At 35.8% G+C, this 25,393-nt stretch overlaps 3 protein-coding genes across 10 annotated transcripts in view; 1 reads left to right on the top strand and 2 right to left on the bottom strand.

The window, feature by feature from the left end:
- The window catches only part of LOC127849614 (DNA-directed RNA polymerase I subunit RPA1-like), a 110,272-nt gene extending 103,055 nt beyond the window's left edge, over positions 1–7,217 (bottom strand). For 2 of the 8 annotated variants that reach the window (XM_052382345.1, XM_052382347.1), the window contains exon 1: positions 7,159–7,207. In XM_052382345.1, the coding sequence (XP_052238305.1) occupies positions 7,159–7,202 (44 nt within the window). In that variant the 5' untranslated portion in view covers positions 7,203–7,207. The other 6 variants (XM_052382352.1, XM_052382346.1, XM_052382354.1 and 3 more) reach the window with 6 other exon arrangements.
- Positions 1–25,393, top strand: part of LOC127849616 (protein O-mannosyl-transferase TMTC2-like) — an 89,589-nt gene that overhangs the window by 19,074 nt on the left and 45,122 nt on the right. The gene's annotated exons all lie outside the window — the stretch shown is intronic.
- Positions 10,312–25,193, bottom strand: LOC127849618 (pyridine nucleotide-disulfide oxidoreductase domain-containing protein 1-like). Its single transcript, XM_052382358.1, has 13 exons — positions 25,052–25,193; positions 24,648–24,728; positions 24,127–24,246; positions 23,619–23,690; positions 23,136–23,189; positions 22,104–22,338; positions 20,369–20,469; positions 19,828–19,942; positions 18,577–18,686; positions 18,084–18,206; positions 16,978–17,115; positions 12,837–12,906; positions 10,312–11,430 (listed from the first exon to the last, which is right to left on the bottom strand). Exons 1-13 carry the CDS (start codon positions 25,112–25,114, stop codon positions 11,255–11,257), a joined length of 1,458 nt encoding a protein of 485 aa, XP_052238318.1. The 5' UTR covers positions 25,115–25,193; the 3' UTR covers positions 10,312–11,254.

Consider the following 25,393-nt stretch of genomic DNA (forward strand, 5'->3'; position numbering starts at 1 on the left):
TAGACATTTTCAATCAAAGGATTTGGTGCGGCTTGCCATGTTTGCGAAAGTGGAAATAGTTTGTCAAAGTTGCGAATTTCATGGCTGACAACATAAATTGCTACTGTGCTTATACATCTAACATAACATAACATTTTTTACATTTAATAAACATAATCATACCATACACTTCTCTCAGTTTTACCTGGTAGAGTTCGTGAAAAGCAGGGGATTGTATACAGGAAGAGCCACTCGATGTGTCCCATGTGACCCGGGCATTTAGAAAAGACTGAGTGCATGTACTACATACATCCCTGTCTTCCGTTGGACCTAAATGAAAATACACAGGTCTAGAACTATAGTACAGTAAATTCTTCTTGAAGCATTGGATTATGTTTGATTTCTCACTATCTCAGATAACATGTTAAAACAAAGCGCTCGCCAGTAAGCACAAAAATGTTTGGGGAAAATCATTCTAACTTGATTTTGATAATATTTGAACAAGACACATATGTCTTAATTAGGCCTCTTTTTATTAATAACCACATTCACACATACTAAAGCTGCATGGAATCGAACTTTGTATTACAACCCATGAGAAAGACAAAGTAATTTTACCGGTTTATAAGGTCCGATAACTTTTAAAATTTACTGGACCTCATCAAATTTACCAACCTTGTTTTTTTTAACCAGACAATAGAGCATACCTTTTAGAGAGTTAATTTTTATATTTCGATGTTCACAATATTTAAAGGGGCCTTTTCACAGATTTTGGCATATTTTTAAGTTTGTCATTAATGCTTTATATTGATAAATGTAAACATTGGATCTTAAAAGCTCCAGTAAAAATCAAGAATAAAATTTAAAAAAGGAAAAAAAAGTAGCCGGTACCAGGGCTCGAACCAGTGACCCCCGGAGTCCTGGAGTAAGTCTGAAGTAAAAACGCATTAGCCCTCTCGGCTATTCCGCCGGTATACACAAATTAAGTATTTTATACCTTATATAAGCAATCCTCGTAGTTTCGTAAATTCAAACAACAACAACAGAACTCTCCAAATTATTCAATCGTTTCGCGTTGCAACCCTTTATAATTTTTAGGTTTTCAAATCGTCAAAAGATACATATAATGGCTATATTGGACTATGGTAAATGTTCAGTAATACTGTTTCCTCACAAATATCAAAACTAAACGAAAATTTGCGAATATGAAACAACTTTTTTTCAATTTTGTCAGTTTACCAAACCGTGAAAAGATCCCTTTATATTTCTGACAGTTTCTGAATAATACCAGACCTCAGTTAATTTTATCGAAATATCGGAGGTCCGACGTCTTTCGCATGGATTGGTATAATTAACTTGACTATGACCAGACATTCCCAAAAGGAAGCAAAAGGACCGAATGTCCTGTGGACTTAAAAAACTTGTACCGGACTGGGATTCATAGGACTGAAACATCACATCACTGACTCACATTTATTGACATAATGATAATGGAAAAATGAATGGAAAATAAACAACACAACAATGAACAATGAACACTAACCATTCACAACACACTCAAGGTGTTAAAAAGAAACAAGAGCTGTCACCATAGGATGACTTATGCCCGCTATAAACTCTTGATAGGAAGTTATGAGCTTTTTCGAAACCTAAACGCAGATTTCGAAACCTTAATGCGGACCCAAGTTCAAGGTCAAGCAGGGTTGCCAAAAACCTAATGATAAAAAATTCCCTGACTTTTCACTGACTTTTCCCTGACCAAATCTTGGCTTTCACTGACTAATTTCACTGACTATTTGGCCTCCTCCACCCCATACAGCCGACCAAATCCACCCATTTAATGTTTATTTTATTCTTTAACATAAAATATTTAACAATATCAAAGCAGTACTACTTGTACACTAAACTCTGCATGATGCAAGGCTATATAGTAAATACCACAAAACCAAAGATAAAAAGTTATACATGTACAACCACCACATAATATGATTATGTCACAAAATCTATGAACAAACATACTTCTATAGGTAGATACATGTGATGTTAGTTATGGCAATACAGTAGTAGCACAACACCTATTTGCTTTTTGCCTTTGGCATGACTCCTTATAGCTTGTTTTCCCATCTTTTCTAGGGAAAAGGAACCACCACCACATATAAGACAGCGTGCTTTGTTTTCATTTTTAGAGTTTTGGCCAACCCATGATGAAACTCAGGGTCTTTGAGCCAACAATCATTTAATAATGTCTTTTAAAACTCATGCAGGCAATATGTCTATCTATGTATACATTATATTAAATCTGAAATTAGAAGAGAACATAAATTTTGATCTGTGATATATGGTAGGTTAATACATGTACATGAAAATAATGCAATTAGGAGCAGAAGCAGGTCTTTTTGATAACTGAAACAAATAACCAAAGTTAGTATAGCTCTGTCATGCTGTCATCTTTAATGATCCTGCAAAGCATAAAATATAGAATTAATCAGCTCTGGGCGCAAGGGTTGCAAAGCCTTACAGCCTTCAAGGATACAAAACATTAATCAAAGATAAAAAAGAAGATAAATTTACATTTTTGAACATGCTTTACACATGTTTAATGTTTCTGTACATAGAAATAGTCAAAACATTTCAAATAATAAATATACTGTTGAATCTACTAAAACAAATGATACCTGAAAACTGCCATAGCCACTAAATAACTTATGCATCGACCCAAAATTTTAGTTTTCCCTTACTTTTCACTGACTTTTCTGAAATTTCATTTTTACACTGACCTTTTTTTTTAATTCCCCGACTTTTCACTGACCTTGAAAAAAAGTTAAGTGGCAACCCTGTCAAGGTCACAGGAGTCAAAATTTGTGTGCGTATGGAAAGGCCTTGTCCATATACACATGCATACCAAATATGAAGGTTATATCTCAAGGGACATAGAATTTATGAGCATTTTTCAAAACCTAAACGCAGATTTCGAAACCTAAATGCGGACCTTATCTTCAAGGTCAAGGTCACAGGGGTAAAAATTTGTGTGCGTATGGAAAAGCCTTGTCCATATACACATGCAAACCAAATACGAAGGTTATATCTCAATGGACATAGAAGTTATGAGCATCTTTCGAAACCTAAACGCAGATTTCGAAACCTAAACGCGGACCCTAAGTTCAAGGTCAAGGTCACAGGGGTAAAAATTTGTGTGCGTATGGAAAGGCCTTGTCCATATACACATGCATACCAATATAAAGGTTATATCTCAAGGGACATAGAAGTTATGAGCATTTTTGAAACCTAAACGCAGATTTTGAAACCTAAACGCGGACCCTAAGTTCAAGGTCAAGTTCACAGGGGTAAAAAATTTTGTGCTAATGGAAAGGCCTTGTCCATATACACATGCATACCAAATATGAAGGTTATATCTCAAGGGACATAGAAGTTGATGAGCATTTTTCGAAACCTAAACGCAAAGTGTGACGGAAAGACGGACAGACAGACAGACGGACAGTCCGATCACTATATGCCCCCTTTTCTTTGAAAGGGGGCATAAAAAAATAAACACAAAATTAGTTTAAAGCAATGCAGTTCCACAATTGAAAATTCAATAATTGTATACTGGTATGCAAATTACTGTTAAAACTAATGTTTTCAGATACTAATAGTTCAGTGTGGCAGTGACTGAAGAATGTAAATATATTATTTTAACTAAAAAAATATAATTTATATTTGTTAGGAATCAATGCAGTTACTAAAAAAAGAGCTGTCATCATAGGATGACTTATGCCCCATATAAACGCTTGATAGAAGTTATGAGCTTTTTTCGAAACCTAAACGCAGATTTCGAAACCTCAACGCGGACCCTAAGTTCAAGGTCAAGGTCAAAGGGATCAAAATTTGTGTGCGTATTGAAAAGCCTTGTCCATATACACATGCATACTAAATATGAAGGTTATATCTCAAGGGACATAGAAGTTATGAGCATTTTTCAAACCCTAAACGTAGATTTCGAAACCTAAACGCGGACCCTATCTTCAACGTCAAGGTCACAGGGGTAAAAATTTGTGTGCGTATGGAAAGGCCTTGTCCATATACACATGCATACCAAATATGAAGGTTATATGTCAAGGGACATAGAAGTTATGAGCATTATTGGAAACCTAAACGCAGATTTCGAAACCTAAACGCGGACCCTAAGTTCAAGGTCACAGGGGTAAAAAAATGTGTGCGTATGGAAAGGCCTTGTCCATATACACATGCATACCAAATATGAAGGTTATATCTCAAAGGACATAGAAGGAATGAGCATTTTTCGAAACCTAAACGCAGATTTCGAAACCTAAACCCGGACCCTATCTTCAAGGTCAATGTCACAGGGGTAAAAATTTGTGTGCGTATGAAAAGGCCTTGTCCATATACACATGCATACCAAATATGAAGGTTATATCTCAAGGGACTTTTGAAACCTAAACGCAGATTTCGAAACCTAAACGCGGACCCTAAGTTCAAGGTCAAGGTCACAGAGGTAAAAAAATTTGTGCGTATGGAAAGGCCTTGTCCATATACACATGCATACCAAATATGAAGGTTAAATCTCAAGGGACATAGAAGTTATGAGCATTTTTCGAAACCTAAACGCAAATTGTGACGGAAAGGCGGACAGACAGACGGACAGTCCGATCACTATATGCCCCCTTTTCTTTGAAAGGTGGCATAACAATATAACACATTCAGGATATCAATGACATAATGTAATAGACAACAGTTTTTTTTTTGTGGATGAAATATTCGGCATTATTCGGCCCCATTCCCCCATCTTTAGAGTATATATTTTTCCCCAAAATATTTTTAAAATTACCCTCTCGGAAGTGTTATTCAATTTTAATCAATACCTCATTTAAATATGTCTTTCCTTATGAATTTACTACAATTTTCCCTAACTGCATCCGTGTGTTTACTTTATTTAAGCCTTTACCACAAACCGTACATAGTTCACTATCACGACTTTCGCTTTACGACATCCAATGCAAACCATACGTATTCCAACATGTCCCACAACAACAAAAGCTATCGTAAAAAAATTGACAAATCTGTTTTAACTTAAAAATAAATTGATATTCTTTTCAAACAAGTACAACTTAAAAGTCAGTCTTCTTCAAATGCCGGCAGTGAAACGCCAGAAACCTCCGGTCAAGAGAGTGTTGAAAGACTGTTTAGTTTGCTCAACCTGCTTTGCACGCCACAGAGAAACAGGCTTGGGGAAGCTACACTGAAGTCCCTGATCAGTCTTTCTCTGCACACGGAGAGACTTGGTGAAGAGGAGGTCACCAGAATAATTGATAAATTCGCTGAAAAGCCCAGAAATGTTTAACTTTGAACATGAACATAACATGTTAATGAATACAAGATTTTGAATTATGTTTTTCTCCTTCTGTATGGTGAATTATAGTGTTAAAACTTGATTTTGTACTGTTACTAGCTAAGCATAGAATTTTCCCCCTTTTCCCCATTTACGCGCGAATTTTCCGGCCCCTTTCAGGAGACCCGACCCCCTTCTCCCAAAACTGAAAAAAACACTGGACTAAAACTTAAAGGCACAAAGCAATTATCAGTATTTAGAAACTTTCAAAGACAAATAATTCCCAGTCACGAAATTATATGAAAACTCAGAATTAGACTACATATGTCAACAAACTGCCCACAAAGATATATACATGTAGTATAAATCAATGATAATCCACTATTAAGCATGCATTTGATTGGAAATGAACTGTTTAAACCCTAATTACAACGATCTGAGTTGCATTACGTGTTTTCAAATAACCGTAAAACGTTTTTCATTAACTCTCATAAGAGGAAGTGTTGGATGCGCAGAAATAATTCATGAATGTTAACAATCAGGGCTCGAAATTAACACTCGCACACTCGCAAAATGCGAGTGAAGAATACCGATTGCGAGTTAAGTTTTAAGCCACTAGAATTTTTTTGCGAGTGAAGAAATAGTGAAAAAAGACTTACATTGCTAAATGCGCTCGACGTTTTGAACGCTAAACCACAGGTCAATTAATAGAACGTCCGAATACCCATATGTGGAAGCTTGCACTTTGTATGTAGACTGGTATACTTATAGTACATATATGCGGTTGGTATTGGTACAAAGAATATGAAACAGTCGATTATCCACACATGTTCACTATAAAAGACAAAAAACCTGAACAGTCATGCTGTCGAAGCAAAAAATAACTAGTTTCTTTTTGCCCACAGATTGAAATAACAATACGAAATATAAAGCAAAGTTAACCGTTGAGTTGAGAGAAAAAAACGGAATTAAATTCTTCCACGAAAACAGTGAAAAAGTGGGAAAAAGAACTTCATATATAACACCAAAACTTGTGGTTGATGTCATATTTTATTTAGTTTTAATAGTACTAAACCTATGTCCAAACTTGTTTTATTTATGTTTCCAGCAAAATTTGCGAGAATGTTTTTGATTTTGCGAGCTGGTATTTAAGCTGCTCGCAATGTTTTGCTTGTAGAAAGAAAAGATAAATTCGAGCCCTGACAATAATAGGACTTGATTTTTAATTCTCATGTTTCATTTGAGCTCTCTTTTATTTTCAGGTTTTAATTCTATGACAAAAAATCATTTTTGAGCTTTAATTATTTATCGGACATTCGGACAGACAATATTGCATTTTCAATCGGACCGGAATCGGACCCGTTTTAAAAACATCAGTCAAGTCCGATGGTTTGGCACTTTTGGGAATTTCTGTTTGACTGTGTCTTACCAAGTGAAGAATCATACAAGCCACCAACTGTTGGATGATTAAGATTGTCGAATGTTTCTGTGTTTGTGATTTCCTTCACACTCAAAGCCTTGATTTCCTGGGTGGTATAGAAGCGAAATTGCAAGTCTTGAATCATAAAGTTTGGGTTGTAGTCATTGGACATTTCGTGATCCATTTTTGAAGAAGCGTTATTTCTTTCAATCCTAAAAAATACAAATAAAACTTTCAACAAACGTCACATCGTAATTTACGACAGTGTTTAAGCAACATCGCGAAATATGATGACAAATTTGCTGAAACAATGTTGTTGCATTGATTTTATAACTGACAGTTCTTGGGACTCAAGCAGAAATATCTTCTTGAAATAACTTGTTAATTTTACCTGAAATAAATGACCTCTTACGCAGTTTTTACACTTAAACTGCGTAAGGTTTTTTTGCAAAACATGTGTTGTTGTGCATAAATAATATAACGTTGTTATTAACGCAAACAAGAACAGGGTTAGACTCCACCAACTGTAAAAAAACATTTATCATCACATAACATAATTATTTTGACGCCTTTATGAATATATACTAAACGCAACTTCTCATGTATCTTAATATGTTTTCTTTGTTATATATTATTTTACTAAATAATAAAACCCGTTTTAATTTGCAATGTACATTTTCATCATTCATATTAGTTCTAGCTTCCAACTCATTCAGAACTACCTGCACAGCAACCAAACTGTATGTAATGGATTAGGAATAAGTATTTTAACAGTCCATCCAATAAACGATCTTGAGTCCTCCCATTAAAATGACAATAAAATCAAAATTATGTTGATGTACATGGTTATGGGACTTAGTTTTGAAGGTGGGGAATTCCATCATATTTATGGTGGTACATAACGTGTACATGTAATTGATATTAAAGGGGCCGTCCAACAGATTTTGGCATGTATTGAAGCTTGTCATTAAATGCTTTGAATGCTTTATATTGATAAATTTAAACATTTGAACTAAAAATCTCCTGTGAAAAAACAAGAATACAATTTAAACAAGAGGGTCTGAAAGGCCCGAAGTCGCTCACCTGAGATAACATGATATTATTTGGACAAATCTTCTGACCAAGTTTCATGTTGATCAGAAAATAAATGTGGCCTCTAGAGTGTTAACAAGGTTTTACTATAGCCATATAAGGAAAAATGCCCCGCCCCCTTGCAGCCATGTTTTTCAACCAACCGGCATCATTTTTTAACTCATCCAAGATATTATCAGGATGAATCTTCTGACCAAGTTTCATGAAGATCAGACATTAAATGTGTTAACAAGATTTTACTATAGCCATATAAGGAAAATTGCCCTGCCCCTTGGAAGCCATGTTTTTCAAGCAAACATAATTATTTTCAAACTAATCCAAGACATCATTGAGACCAATCTTCTGACCAAATTTCATGAAGACTGGACAATAAATGTGGCCTCTACAGTGATAACAAGGTTTTACTATAGCCATATATATAGCCGTATAAGGAAAAATGCCCCACCCCCTGGTGGCCATGTTTTATAAGCAACCAAAACCATTTTCGAACTCATCCAAGATATCATCAGGATGAATCTTCTGACCAAGTTTCATGATGATCCGACAATAAATGTTCTTTCTAGAGTGTTAACAAGGTTTTACTATAGCCATATAAGAAAAAATGCCCCGCCCCCGTGGTGGCCATGTTTTTCAACCAACTGGCATCATTTTTGAACTCGTCTAAGGTATTATTGGGATCTTCTGACAGAGTTTCATTAAGATCGGACTATAAATGTGGCCTCTAGAGTGTTAACAAGATTTTACTATAGCCATATAGCCATATAAGGAGAAATGCCCCACCCCATGGCAGCCATGTTTTTCAATCAAATGTAACCATTTTCAAACTCATCCAAAATATCAATAAGACAAATCTTCTGACCAAATTTCATGAAGATTGGACAATAAATGTGGTCTCTAGAGTGTTAACAAGGTTTTACTATAGCCATATAAGGAAAAATGCCCCGCCCCCTGGCGGCCATGTTTTTCAACTAACCGGCATCATTTTCTAACTCGTCCAAGATTTTATTGGGATGAATCTTCTGACCAAGTTTCATGAAGATTGGACAATAAATGTGGCCTCTAAAGTGTTAACAAGATTTTACTATAGCCTTACATAGTCATATAAGGAAAAATGCCCCGCCCCTTGGCAGCCATGTTTTTCAAGCAAAAGGTTACAATTCTTTAACTAATCCAAGATATCATTGGGACAAATCTTCTGAGCAAGTTTCATGAAGATCGGACAATAAATGTGGCCTCTAGAGTGTTAACAAGGTTTTACTATAGCCATATAAGGAAAAATGCCCTGCCCACTGGCGGTCATGTTTTTCAACCAACCAGCATCATTTTCGAACTCATCCAAGATATTATTGGGATGAATCTTCTGACCAAGTTTCATGAAGATCAGACAATAAATGTGGCCTCTAGAGTGTTAACAAGATTTTACTATAGCCATATGTAGCAGTTTAAGGAAAAATGCCCCGCCCCTTGGCAGCCCTGTTTTTCAAGCAAACGTAACCATTTTGGAACTCAATCAAGATATCATTGAGACCAATCTTTTGACCAAATTTCATGAAGCTTGGACAATAAATGTGGCCTCTAGAGAGTTAACAAGGCAAATGTTGATGCCGCAAAACGCACAACGGACAAAAGGCGATCACAAAGCTCACCATGAGCACGTTGTGCTCAGGTGAGCTAAACAAGAGCACCACATAACGGGTGCCATGCTCGGCTGCGGGTGCAGTTTTTAATAAATGAAAGCTTGTCAGAATTGTTTTTGTTTTGTTTTTGTTTTTAGAGGTCACAGTGACCTTGACCTTTGACCTAGTGACTCAAAAATGGGTGTGGCATGTAGAACTCATCAAGGTGCAGCTACATGTGAAGTTCCAAAGTGGAAGATTGAAGCACTTTGATTTAAGAGCCAATGTTCAAAACCTTAACAAAATGTAAAGGTTTTAGCACGACGCGGACAGCGGACGATGAGCTGGCTATGACAATACCTCGGGTTTTCTCCGAAAACAGCCGAGCTAAAAAGGAAAAAAAGTAAACCTTAACAGGGCTCGAACCACTGACCCCTGATTCCTGGAGTAAAAAGCCTCCTGCCTAGACCACTCGACCATCCACGCTCATGTTTTGAGCGGATGTATTTTATAGCTATATAAGCAATCCTCGTAGTTCTCCAAAATATCGTTTTGCGTCGATACAACGCTTTATCTGTTGGACGGCCCCTATATAGAAATAGGTAAACCATATGTTCTGCGTATAGAAGGAAAGAAGAACCGTGTAAGACGTATAATATGATTTTCTGTTCTTTACCTAATTGTATCAAGAATTAAAAGGGCAATCATGTAAATGTACGATTTTATATTTACATTGAGCTAGTTTTCATGACATGGTGTGGAAGAATGCATAACACATTTATGGAATAACTGAACTATCACAAAAAGAAAGTATGTATTTCAAATGTTTTAATAAAACTTCAATAATTATTGTCAACATAATTGTTAATTTGATGCAAAATTAACATGTTAGTGCAGTTTTACTGATTAAACTTTTTGCAATGCTAGCTACGAAAGACAGTAAAACCTGAAACAAATAAAAGATCAAACATTTGGCACAGAAAAATATATTGCCTTAACATTTAAAATGCCTCACACTAAAAAATCCTATTAACACTAATACAACTCGACTAATCTATTTTTTGAGCTATGGGTCGTGTCAGTTTCAACATCTTTAGAGACATATTTTCAAACTTGAATGCAAACTTTCACCACAAGCAAAACAATTGACGAAGTTCTACTCAAATGCTGTATTGGCCACAATCTTAAGTCTTGGTCTATTACCGTTAATAATTACATCGAAAATCTTAAACCTCAAGAAAAGCATTGATCTATTCTTTGAAACCAATAAAGCTGCAAATAAATGAGTTTTCAAGAAAGCATCATAACGGAAACCAAAGTCATTTTCTAAAACATTCAATTTTGTATGAGATGTTATTGCCGAGAATAGTAAGATATCATTTTATGTCATGGGAAAACAGTAATATCATTAACAAATGTATGACAACGGTAATAAATGTATACTCGCTGTGATATAACTGCCATTGTGCTTACAGCTGTCATATCTATTTTTAATGGTCGTCCTCATTGTCTACAGTTAGTTCAAGTAAATTGTCCTTGTGAACACCAAAGACCAATGCAGACCATGAAATCAGTCAAAGTAGTCCTCAATGCCTACACTAGGACCAACTTATGATATCAAGGACAGCCGGAGAGACGTGCCCAGAACTGAGATGCCTGAAGGAAGCTGGTCAGCAGGCAGGACCACAGACAAAGATGAGATGATTAAGTTAAATTGAAATCAGTCAAAGTAGTCTTCAATGTCCACATTAAGTTCTAGCAGATGTGCTTTGAGCAGTGTTAGGTCGGTCTGGTTGACATTCAGTCAAAGTAGTCCTCAATGTCTACATTAGGTTCCAGCAGATGTTCCTTGAGCAGTGTGAGGTCGGTCTGGTTGAGGATGAGATTCTCAAAGGTTTCCTCAAGGTCAGTGTCCCCTATCAGGACTGCTCCCTGCATCCGGCTGTCTTGCAGCACCACCTTCACATATTCCTCACCTGCAAGATTGGGAATAAATTAAACCTTGTTCTTGAAAAACTGAAAATATTAGTCTGCACAGGCTAATCAGGGAAGACATTTTCCGCTAAAAACTGTATTTGGGGTTAAAAGAGATTTTCTTTAAAAAAATCCATAAGAGCAGAAAGTGTTACCTTTGATTAGCCTGTGAGGACAGCACAGGCTAATCTGGGAGAACACTTTATACACACACATCAAGCCCAATTTTCCCAGAGCTAAGCTCAATAGAATATCTCATTTGGTAGAGTGCTTGACTTCAGGGTCTGTATTCATCACACAATTCTCAGACTTAAGAATTCAAGTAAAGAACACTCTTAAAAACTTAAATATTCTAATGGTATTTTACAGTTCAATATGGCATGGCACTTAAAAGCTCAAATTACACAATTCTTCATTTGGAGCAATTTATTTATGACAATACCAACGTTTCAAGCCTGTATATATTAAACTTCTTGGTTCTAGTTCTATTTTTTATTCAGATATCTTAGAATGGTTTGGTGAATTTGGGCCCAGATCTGAGGGTGGCAGGTTTGATTCCCGGCCCAGTAACATTATATGTCTGTAGGGATAGGATATGAAGTTATTTCTATGGACATTATCCCGCTACCTTTGATTAAAATTAGGCAATTGCCAGTTACTGGCATAAGTATGTGCATTAAGTACTGGTTAAAAACCTTTTTAGGATTTCTTCTATCTAACTAAAACTTGTAATTCAAGCACTAATAGGAATTACTTTAAACAAGAGCCACGTTGACACGGCCATCCCCGCCGAAATGTGTTTGCTTGTATAAGAACATTAGGTTTAGAGAGAGGAAAAATATTTGTAAAACATGGCACCTGTGTCATCTGTGACAAAACGGATACAAATTTACTATGAAATTAAATAAAGGGAGATAATTCAAAAACTACGGCCAATAGACTTATGGTTCATGTTCACTGCACTCCTAGTTCAAGTTGCCATCTGTTTATATTTCTAGTTTCGAAATTAAATAAAGGGAGGTAATTGGTTCTTAGTCACTGCACTTCTTCTACTTGCCATCTGTTTATATAAAAAGTTTCAAGTAAATCCCTTCAGTAGATATAGAGTTATTCTCCAGACAAAAATTTACTTTGATATTATATAAAGGGAGATAATTAAAAAACTAAGGTAGATAGAGTTATGGTTCTTGGTCACTGCACTCCTCCTAGTTGCCATCTGCTTATATTCTAAGTTTTAAGTAAATCCATTGAATAGATTTGGAGTTATTCTCCAGACAAAGTTTCAGAGGGAAGGACGGACAGATGGACGGACAGACCGACGGAGACTATTACTATATCCCCTTTGAAATTTCATTTAGGCGGGGATAAAATAAAATATTTAACGTCACAGAAAGATTTTTTTATTTACCTTTTGTGACTCTCAGCAGAAGCTCATGATCTTGAAGGTCTTGAGCATTAAATTTACCCAACAGTATTACCTGAAAACAACCAAATTTATGTAATTGGTATCCCTAACAAATAGTATTTATGGATGGTAGCAAATCCCTTGAATTTAAAGGCATGGTAGGAATATTTAATCAAAATTTGTAATCATTCAACTCAGTGTGTGACTTTCACCTGGACCCGAGTCTAAACTGTGACACACTGTCAGATAAAGGAGAACAATTGTAAAAAGTTATTAGACAAGAGCTGTCAGAGGACAGCGCGCTCGACTACTCTAGTGCTTGACAGTATAACGTAAGCCATCATGGACATGGGGGTATGATGTGGATGTGTGGTCATTTAATAGATGATCTTTCAAAAATAGGAAAAAAAACAGAAACAAGAGGGCCTGAAAGGCCCAAAGTCGCTCACCTGAGATTCAAAGGAACTGACCTGATCTACGCAGCCCCGCCCCCTGGCGGCCATGTTTTTCAACCAACCGGCATCATTTTTTAACTTGTCCAAGATATTATTGGGATGAATCTTCTTACCAAGTTTCATGAAGATCGGACAATAAATGTGGCCTCTAGAGTGTTAACAAGATTTTACTAAAGCCATATAAGGAAAAATGCCCCGCCCCTTGGCAGCCATGTTTTTCAAGCTAACGTTACCATTTTCGAACTCATTCTAGATATCATACAGACCAATCTTCTGACCAAATTTCATGAAGATTGGACAATAAATGTGGCCTCTAGAGTGTTAACAAGGTTTTACTATAGCCATATTAGGAAAACCAATGTTTGACCAAATTTCATGATGATTGGGCAAACATTGTGACTTCTAGAGTGTTCACACGGTTTCTCTATAGCCATATAAGGAATACTGCCCTGCCCCCTGGCAGCCATGTTTTTCAACAGACCGGAACCATTTTTGAACTCAACCAACATATCACTTAAACAAACATTTTGACAAAGTTACATGAAGATTGGGCATCAAATGTGACTTCTACAGTGTTCACTTTTTCTTTTTTTTGACCTCGTGACCTAGTTTTTGACCCAGCATGACCCAGTTTCAGAATCTGTCGAGGTATCAATGGGAAAAATGTTGTGACCAAATTCCATGAAGATCAGACAATAAATGTGGCCTCTAGAGTGTTCACAAGGCAAAATGTTGACGACGCACGACGGACAAAAGGTGATCACCACGTTGTGCTCAGGTGAGCTAAAAAAAATTGGAGGGAAGGGGGATTCTGGGGTGGGGCATGGGGGATGGTTTGGGTGGAGTCCATTGTGGTATGTCAGGTAAGTGTTGTTTTGTCATCAAAGTATGAATCAAATGTGATCATAAATAAAGAAGTTATGATCATGATAGTAGTATATGAAGTTATGGCAATTTAAGCAAAATTTATTAATTTGACCTTGAGAGTCAAGGTTATCAAAGGTTAAGGTCAAATTCAACTTGCTAGGTACAGTAACATCATGATAGTGAGAAAGTATTTAAAATTTGAAAGCAATAGCCTTGATACTTTAAAAGTAAAGTGAATCGAAACACAAAATTTAACAAAATATTTAAAGTTACAAAAGTTAAAAGACAAAGTAGGGCCATAATTCCGTTTAAAAGCCAACTAGAGTTATGCAACTTGCCCTGTACAGTCCCCTTACGATAGTTAGCGAGTTTTCCAAGTATAACAGGAGATGTGTTTGTCAGAAACACAATGACCCCTAATGCGCAACTGTTTTTGTTGTTGACCTTTGACCTTGAAGGATGACCTTGACCTTTCACCACTCAAAATGTGCAGCTTCATGAGATACACATGCATGCCAAATATCAAGTTGCTATGTTCAATGTTTCAAAAGTTATTACATAACTTTACTGTAAGGTTAACCCATTTATGCCTAGTGGACTCTCCCATCCATCTAAATTGGATCAATTTATTTCCAAAACTTGGGATGTCTAGTTTATTTATTTCTATATTTAAAATATTTCTTACAGAAATTCCTTTATGCAAACAGCGCAGACCCTGATGAGACACTGCATGATCTGGATCTACACTGTTTGCCAAGGCATTTTTTCTAGACGCTAGGCATAAATGGGTTAAAGTTTTGGGACAGAATGACAGACAGACAGGCCAAAAACAATATGCTCCCAATCATTTGATCCGGGGGCATAAAAAATTATGAAAATTTATGTTTTTTTGTTTTTTGACCATTGACCTTGAAGGTTGACCTTGACCTTTCACCACTCAAAATGTGCAGCTCCACAAGAAGTAAGTAAGAGATTGAATGGAGAAATTAATTTTTTTTAATTTAATTTTTGACATTTGACCTTGAAGGATGACCTTCACCTTTCACCGCTCAAAATGTGCAGCTCCACGAGATACACATGCATGCCAAATATTACGTTGCTGTGTTAAATATTAAAAAAGTTATGAAAATTTATAGTTGTTATATTTTGACCTTTGACCTTGAAGGTTGACCTTGACCGTTCACCACACAAAATGTGCAGCTTCACGAGAAGTAAGTAAGAGATTTAATGGAGAAATGAATTTTTTTTCTTTTCATTTTGACCTTTGACCTTGAAGGATGACCTTGACCTTGCACCACTTAAAATGTGCAGCTCCACGAGATACACATGCATGCCAAATATGAAGTTGCTGTGTTCAATATTAAAAAAGTTATTATAAAAGTTTAACGAAGGTTCAAGTTTTAGGAAAGAAAAAAACAATATCAAGTTGGTATGTTCAATATTGCAAAAGTTATCAAACTTTAACCAAGGTTAAAGTTTTGGACAGAATGACAGACAGACAGGACAAAAACAATATGCCCCCGATCTATCGATCTGGGGCCAAAAAAGCAATAGCTATGATACTTTAGGAGTAAAATGGACCAAAACACAAAACTGAACTAAATGTTCATTCATCTAAGTATAAAAGGGGCCATAATTCTTACAAAATGCTTGATACAGTTGTCTGCTCTTGTTTATAGATTGGGGTCATGCTGGCAAAGAAGTATGCAAAATATAAAAACAATATGTGAAAGGACATAGGAAGTATTTGAGGTGGTACGCAAACTTTAACATTGCAACGCTAACGGGAACGCCGACGCCGGGGTCCCCTTAGTGCATAGCCAAGTAATGTCTAAATTGTGAACAATCAACTTGACCTTGCCTCTAGGTTTATACATCTTTCATGTGACTTCGCCCCAGTTGATGGACAACCTTGATGTACGTAAGAATCGTAACAAAATAAGGCATATCTAATCAAAATTTGTAACATTTAAACTATGTGTGTGGCCTTGACCTTAACCCTAGAGACCTCACCTGTGATACACTGTCAGATCAAGAAGAACCATTGGAGAAAGTTATTACAAAATCAATTGATGCAGAAGTGGAGTTTGTGATCATTGACCTAAATATGTTACCTTGCATCTATGGTTATGAGTCTTGCATGTGACTAAAGGATGAAAAGAACTGTGGTAAGTTGCATAGCTGTTGCTCATATATTATTGGAGATAAAGCACACGACAGGAAAAAAACTCAATAAAAAATGGTATTAACAAGACAAAAAGGGCCATAACTACATTCATGAAAATGGTGTGTGTTGCAAATTGACATACATCATCCTGTTATCCATATTAACACTCATACCAAGTTTCAATTTAATCCACCTAACTAGTTCAAAGACACAAAAGTGGGCTTGTTTTCAAGTCAAAAAGAGCCATAACTTTTATTTGCACATGGATTGTGGCGGCATTTGACATGCATCATCCTCATATCCATACATGCACTAACACCAAGTTTCAATGAAATCTATGCAAGCAGTTTTGAGACGTGGCTTCAGACACAAAATTGTTACAGGTTGATGGAAGGTAGTTAGGAAAGAAGGACCGACAACCCCAAAACTATATCCCTCTGTCTATGGCTGGGTATAATAAGCATTACCTACAGGTTACAATGGCATTTAATGTAAAGGGTTCCAAGAAGTTACAATCAATTATCTTCTAATCAATTTACAGTTTTTCATGTTCCATTCAAAATTTGCAATCAGTAAAAAAATCATATACCAAACAATCATTAAAGATTTCCCAAAAATAATGTGCTGTGAACTGCATACATTAAACGAAACGTACTTTATAATTGAAGAATTTGGTGACATGTGCAAAGAGTTCAAAGCAGAAGTCCATGTGTATGTCTGCACCCTGACTTCTGGCCACCATGCATTTTGCAGCATAGGCTCCCATCTGCCTGGCCTGGGACCATAACCTCATCTGTCAAGAATATACATAAGACTCCATCTGAGTAGACAGTTTTTAATGCATATGTGTAAAGTGTTGTCCCAGATTAGCCTGTGAAGTCCACACAGGCTAATCAGGGATAACACTTCCAGTCTACAATGGATTTTTTCTACGTAGAGACTTCCTTTAAACAAAAAAGACCATAAAAGCGGCAAGTAAACAGAATGAACAGGCCAACCTGGTACGATACTTAATGTACTTAACCATGTTTTAACACAGCGACTCTCAAATGTATACATTTTTAAAGTAAATATAATTGCTGTAGCATGCATTTACCAGATTATTCTATTTAATAATTGAAAAAAGAACCAGCAGGTAAAAGTATGTCCAAGTGTTTTTTACTTGAATTTGTATAATCAACATTTATTTGTAACATTACATATTGCATATGGTTAGGCTCTTCCAAAAAGCAATATATATCACATAAATTAGCAAAACATGTATTTAATGTATGAAAAAAATGAAAGAAGCTGCATAATAAGTGAACCTCGTCAGTCCATTATGCTTTAATTTTTTGAATACAGTCAAATCAATTGTGAAAACAAAATTCACACATTTTCAATGCCATGCTCTGCAAATTACATTTGATTTGTGAAAAGGTGTATCACCTTTACCTTTGATTTACCAAATACAACATGAAGTTTCATAGGAAACCATTGATTTCTTTTGAAGACAGGCTACAAAGTACCATTTTTCCTCATCTACATTTAACTAGTCAGTACCTCTAGTCACCATATTTAATAGTCAGTACATGTAGTCACCATATTTAATAGTCAGTACCTGTAGTCACCATATTTAATAGTCAGTACCTGTAGTCACCACATTTAACTAGTCTATAGCAGTACCTGTAGCCACAACATTTAACCAGTCAGTACCTGTAGTCACCATATTTAACTAGTCTATAGCAGTACCTGTAGCCACAACATTTAACCAGTCAGTACCTGTAGCCAATGAGGTGCGTGTTCCCACGATGCATTACAGACATCCCCCGCTGCATACACATCTGCAATAGACGTTTGCATGGTGCTGTCAACATTGATACCCCCATCTGCTCCGATAGAAAACTGCAGAAAGAATGACATGAGGCATTTAAGTGTATTCACATACACACATTGAGAGATCATTGTGAAAGTATCATCAAATACTTTTAGCAAAACTAAAATCCAAGACACACACTGATTCCCCCAAAAGGAACATGTTGATCATATGGCTTGATGTGGTACCTATAAGATAAAGATTAATATAATGCCTTTATTTACTCAAATATGAACTAAGAGTTCAATTTTTTGGAAATAACATAGAAACCTGAGTGTTAAATATTCACGTTTTAACAAGAGCGGAAAATATAAAATATGCTGTAAATCTGGTAAGTTTTATGGTGATTGCCTGCACATTTTACTGGATACTATATTTCCAATCAATCAGAACACGTACATTATTTGGAGCAAACAGTTCTGTGTTTGGTACAACACCAGTGGCACTAACAACAAAGTCACAACCGTAGATCTTCTTGTTGGTAAGCTCCACATATACAGGCCAGCAGTCTGAAAGATGTAAACATTTGAGCTGCATTCTAAGAAAACGGGGTATAATTCTTGAGCATTACGAGTACTCCAAGGGACAACAGTTTCTGCTTTTATGGTATTGTTTGTTTGAAGAATGTCTCTTCTAAGCAAACATTCAATTATGGCGGAAAGCTTTGTCTGCCATTAGCCTTTTCGGATTTCATAAGCTAATCTAGGAAAAAACTTAACGCGAATAGATTGGTTTTCCCAAAGTGAGGCTCATATAATAATAAATAGCTTTGAAATTAATCTTCACTGATAGCAACTTGTGTTATTAATGAGAATAATTTAAATGAAAAGTTGTTCAGAGTAAACAAAACTATTGCAAAGCAATATATGTCCCCTACCGGCTCCACCATTGTCAGATTTTTTTTATTGTTGTTGCCATAGCAACCAGAATTTTTGACGTAGGAACAAAATAAAATGACATGCATAATGTCCATATTGCCATCTATCCTATTTCAAGCCTTATGAAAAAATATGAAGAACTTTTAAAGTTATCGCAGGATCCAGAAGTGTGACATGCAGACTCACAGACAGACAGACACACGGAGCGCAAACCATACGTCCCCTCCCGTGAAACCGGTAGGGGACAATAAATCATAACCAGTATCTAAAGCAGCTATTCTTTTTGGCAAAGCAAGGAATTATGCAAGCACATGTACATTTTATTTGTGCGTTGAAATATTAAGAAAAGGCTGTCATTTATTAGGTCAGGAATTTTATTCTTCATGTACCCATTAAAAGCAGGGGTTAAAAAATCTGTTAAAAGCCACATGCTTGCTACCAGCTGACAAGATCAGTTTGCCTTTGCTTACTTTGTAGTCACTCTACAACAGATGCTAGTCACAGTTAATACTACCAAAACATTTTTTGGGACAAATGAAGTAAAAATGTACCCCATCATGCAAATAGTACTGATTACTGTGATAAACCGTATTATTAACATATAATTTAAAATCAAGAATCTACGAAGTGTATCACAATCCTTACAGAGAAGAACTGGTTACAAAATAAAAAAACTGGGTGAAAAACATTAATATGAGGTCAACCAAAAGGGCCAGTATTTCAGATACAACAGTATCCCCCATTAAATAAATCTTAGCATTGTATTGTTTACCATCTGGCAGCGAACCCTCAAAAGCAGTGGCTGATTTTCCGGAGTCAGATAACTCTGTTGGAGAGTAGATGCCTGCAACCTCTACCTCATAGTCCACATGAATCCTGTGACCTCTCTGTAATTGCAAGCATTTAGGCAAGTGAATCAAAATGATTTAAAAGGCAAATAAATCAAAGCATATTAGAGCACAAAAGCAATGCAATTTTCAAATACTATACCTGACACCTTAAGAAGCACATCAATTCATCAGACATCTTAACCCACAAAAGAAAAAACAACAGAAATTTATCTGAATACTTATCGCAATAAAATAAGGGCTTTTCCTCATTTTGGAGGCAAAGAACTGACAAACGAACAGGCATATCACCAAAACTGATGGATGAACTCAGATATTTGCATTTTGTCAATGGATGGATTGATTGTATAAAGATCTGTTTTCAATAAACAAAATGAATGAATTAAATGATTTTTTCTAGATGTATGATGACTTATAATGATCCCTGTGACAGAAGTAAAAAGCCTAATGCATAAGCCAGGTCACCTCTTTTGATCCTGTCATTTCCAGGTCAACCATCCAGTCAGGTCCTAGTGCACTGCCGTATGCAGCAGACGTCTGATCCGTGGCACCAGATGGGGCAGATACTGAAAGTAGCACAGATATATGGGAGCCTTTTGAATATGAATGAAGTCAATATATTTTTGATAAGTACAAAGGTCTACTATTCTGCGAAATTGAAAATCAGAGTTGAGGCCCATGATCGGAAACCATATACATGTATATTGATCACTTACACACACACTTTGAATATCTGAAGTGGAAATAGGGGCATAAGTGTGCTGATTTGCAGGTCAGAGTAACAAGCCAGTGTTTAAAGTTTCAAATGATTATCTGAAGTAGTTACAGAGATATGCTTTTGTTACCCCGAAACCTAATTCTGAATTTCATCATGCATGCACACCTTATCCTGGTTGTGTAAGTACAAAGTAGTGTTTAGTCTTTCTGAAAGGCTTGTTACAATTACAGGTTTCCCTCAGTTACTGATTATAAAGATACTGAACACATAATTAGGTAAAGTTTTATTTCACTATCTGTAGCGGATATAGATATGGAGATGTTGCAAATGTTAACCTGAATTTTCAAAGCACAAAATGGGGTATACATCTTCTAAACTGCAGGTAAGAAATTTAATCTTTACCACTTAGATACGTATTTTGATGCATTTGCAGTCTCCTAGAAAGTTAAATTTTATTAAAGACCTTTCTTACTAGATTCAAATTTTAACTTACAAGGGCTTCATTTCCAACTCTTAGATACTGATGAGCAGCAAACAGCCTAAAACCTGAACAGACTGCGAGTTACTCGCAGGCTGTTCTGATTTTATGCTGTTTGCACATAGCCATTTTAACTTTACTTCTGATAGGGAAAGGGTTATGGGCCTTGGTCTTATACCTCACATGATGATACCAGAAAAGTAAGAAGATATACATGTAACTGAATATCTGTAATAGTTACAGATATATGTACTTGTTGTGTGCAAAACTTAACCTCAATTGCATCCTGCATGAAACTCTTAGCCAGACTTGTATAGGTACAGAATGGGGCATAATTGTACTATAAAGCTGGTCTCTGTTATATAAAAGATTTGTCAGTGAATATTCATAAAGACCAGAACACATATGTTCAGTTTTATTGTATTATCTGTAGTAAAAACGGAAATATGGAGCAGTTGGAGGCAAGCATTAACCATAAAAAAGGGGCAAAATTTAGCTAAACTGCAAGTAAAAATTGTAGAACTTAATCAGTGATCTGACGCAATGACCCCAAACAAAACTTTAAAGTTTTAAATGTATACCTGTGGCAGAAATAGTCCTAGGGAGATGAAGTACGTTTACTTTAACAAAAGCATTATTTAGACCCCGACAGTTGAGTAGTATACCTCAGACTATTTGGTGAAAAGCTAAATATTGTCAAATTCAAAATAAGACTTCAATTAGACTAAATCTGAGTTCTGGTAATACAAAGTTAACATTCACAAGTCAAAATATTAAAAAACATAAAACATTACAAATATAGCTAGTTTTGTTGTGTTGAAAATATAATTACCCAACACTTAACAGGCTGGTCAAATTCCTATAATTGTATTGATACTTGCATACATTAGGGAAGTTTCATCATACTGTATTATTTCATGTGTTTGTTATCACAAAAACAACAAATGATAAATTATTAATGTAACATGTATCACCTTGTAAGTGCTTAAAGCAAGCATTATTACCTTGCTCTGTGTATTTCAACCTCTTTATAGGTCTATCAGCCAACTTCTTATCAGCATTCAGGCCAGGAAGGCAGAACTGTGCAGCCCCAGGGTCAATAAAAGTGCTGGTGATGGAGGCGTCCTTGATGGCCCAGATCACGTCACAGCCCTCCACCTCGTACACCAGCTCCGTGGCGATGCCTCCGTTGCCAACGACAATGATTCGTCTTGCGTTATGGAGACGTCTTTGAAATGCCTGGGGATACAGAAAGAAGAAGAGTGAAATAGCAAGGTGTTGTGCCCTACTGCATTTTGCTTTCTCTCTTCTGCCTCAGCCTAAAGAATTGCCAACACAAAAGTGTGAAAATCTATTGAAATGTGATTTTTATTTAATGCCTTTCTGTAGTATTTAGGGAAATATCAGTAATTTCAAAACAATGATTAATTTTTAAAATTAAAATAAATGTGAAATAATAAAAAATGCTAATTGTTTTACTGTAGAATGACATTGTGGTTGACATCATGACATCATAATTCCAGCGAAATTCTCCAGTTAAACTCTTTTAAAATGTGCATCATGGTAGGAAAATCATAAAACAAGAGCACCGCATAACGGGTGCCACGCTCGGCTGCGAAAGCTTGTCAGAATTTTTTTTTTTTTTAGAGGTCACAGTGACCTTGACCTTTGACCTAGTGACCCAAAATGGGTGTGGCGTGTAGAACTCATCAAGGTGCATCTACATATGAAGTTTCAAAGTTGTAGGTGGAAGCACTTTGATTTTAGAGCGAATGTTAAGGTTTAAGTTAAGGTTTTATATTAGAGGTCACAGTGACCTTGACCTTTGACCTAGTGACCCAAAAATGGGTTCAGCATGTAGAACTCATGAAGGTGCATCTACATATGAAGTTTCAAAGTTGTAGGTGGAAGCACTTCGATTTTAGAGCCTATAAAAATATAATGATTTGGGAGAAATAAAAGAGGGAGTCAAAAAGCTTAAGAGTGTCCAAAATAGGATTATTACGGTAAATAAAACAACCTCTCTGTGATCCTACCTGCACACTCTCTGTGTCTCTAATACCCAACACATGTGGATTGTCTGCAATGACCTGGGAAAGAATTGTTCACACTATTAGAATGAAATTGACAGAGAAAAAGTCTTATAATTTGTATCCCTGTACTCAGAAATAAAAAAGGTCATAATGAAATAGTGGCCTATTTTCCATTTCATACAAGTACTGTACAAAAAGTCAAAAGCATATCAAAGGGTGTTGATTAAAGCATTCTTTAGTAAATATTTAAAAATTGTCATTAATTGCAAGACAATGAATGCATTTATGTTCAAACTAACAAAATGACACGCCTGCATTTTATAAAATTTGAAAAAAAAAACCTGGGCAACAAGTCCCTTAAAAAAGGAGCATGTATTGTATTTAGTAACAGAAATGCCAGCTATTCATTACTGCATAAATTGTAGACTAGTTGAGCCTCAAAATCAATGGTATGTTATTGATAATAATAATAATAGTAAACTGTACCTTTGGTTTTGCACCAGTACATATGCACAGCATTCCATACTGTATTACTGACCCATCATTTGTCAAAACTTCCTTCAACAAAAATTATATTTTATTCAGATACCAAAACACAAATAACACCAAACTTATAAAATGTCAAACTTTTGATATATTGAAAAAACACTTAAACTCTCATTATATGTCAGTTTACATGTCTTTAGATTTGACAGGAATGTCTCTCATACTTTGAATCTGAATGCACAGGTATTTTGCCATAAGTGATACGGAATAATGCCTTATCTTTCCTAATAAACCCTCCTATACCTTGTACATAACAACAACATACCATAATAATTAATGACTATTAACCACTAAACAATGGTTTATACTTAGTTCTTAAAGCAAACCCAAGGCATTACAAAAGACTGGAAGATGGGAGTTTTACACAAAAAGCAAGTATGTGAGGTGGAGGAGGTTCCTATAAGCCAAGTTACGGTACTTGTGAATGTCAGCTTAAATTGGGACTTACATGTTTGTCTGTATCTAAAGACTTCACTATTTTCTGAATGACCTTGACATTGGCACATTCTGCCTCCATTGTAGACATGTGGCGTTCTTCAACATCAAACTGCTCCAGAGTTCTTGTTACCTGGTGTAAAGCAAACTGCCTTGAAATGAGATACATGTAATACTTTTCATGCTCTGTAAACATTGTGCAGTTCTAGCATTTTTAATGAAAGTAACAGATAATAAAACAACACTTTAATTATTTTTAGCGCAATGGTGCATTATATAATCATTGGAACAGGATAATGTGTATTTTAAATGAGGTTTGTCATGCTTGTTCCCTTTTCTGGTGATGATAACATATGTTTTCACACTTAAGTCAAACAACATCATAGGTTGGACAAGTATGTATAAACATTTGAAAAGCCAGAAAGGGCCACGTAAGTATGTACGGCTTTCTTTAAAGCAATGCAATAATGAACCTGAATGTTAACATTCAGCTTTCTTTTCGCGAGAGTTAAAAAAAATCATTAGAATACTTACCTTGTGGTAATTAGTAACTGCTTTAATGAGCTTTGAAGCTGTTAACAAAAAGATGGACTTGCTGGGACATAATGCAGAGAGCTGAAATATTCACAACATACAGTGCAATTTAATGTTAATCATGACAACAATCATCATAGTGACAGAGACATTTTATCTACGTCTCTGATAGTGACATTGTAATCGTTGTCGTTATAATCATCATCATCAAAACAAGTATTTAATTACAGTAGGAAGGCAACTAACACTCAAAAATATATTGAGGTTCTAGTGATTTGTAACCTACAGAAACATGAAAGGAAAACTAATGAGAAACAGGTAAAGTGTAATGTGTACAATTTCAGAGCGGTAAGAGAAGGGATCGTTTGTTATTCGTGTAATAAGATTAACATTCAAAATAATACCGTTTCGGCACATGTGACACCAGCAATGCCACCTCCTAAGACAAGAAAATCACAGCTCGACATGTAGAAATTGGATTGCGATATTATATGACTTTCGGTTTGAAAAGAGGTCAAGTGTGTAATATGCGGAGCATTTCTTCAGGGCGTTTGTATTTACCAAACCCCTCGAAAATGATGGATAAAATGAAAAACATTCTGATAAAAAACACTTTAAGTTTGAAATACATTCTCTCTTTTTTCTTAATGACAATAATATATTTGAAAATTGCATTAGTTTGAAGGGTCCGAAAAATGCACTCTAAACAAACAAAGTGAAAGTTCATGGTACGCCGTGAAATGAGG

This window comes from Dreissena polymorpha, chromosome 11 (genome assembly GCF_020536995.1).
Source record: "Dreissena polymorpha isolate Duluth1 chromosome 11, UMN_Dpol_1.0, whole genome shotgun sequence".
In the NCBI taxonomy this organism is placed as follows: Eukaryota; Metazoa; Mollusca; class Bivalvia; order Myida; family Dreissenidae; genus Dreissena; species Dreissena polymorpha.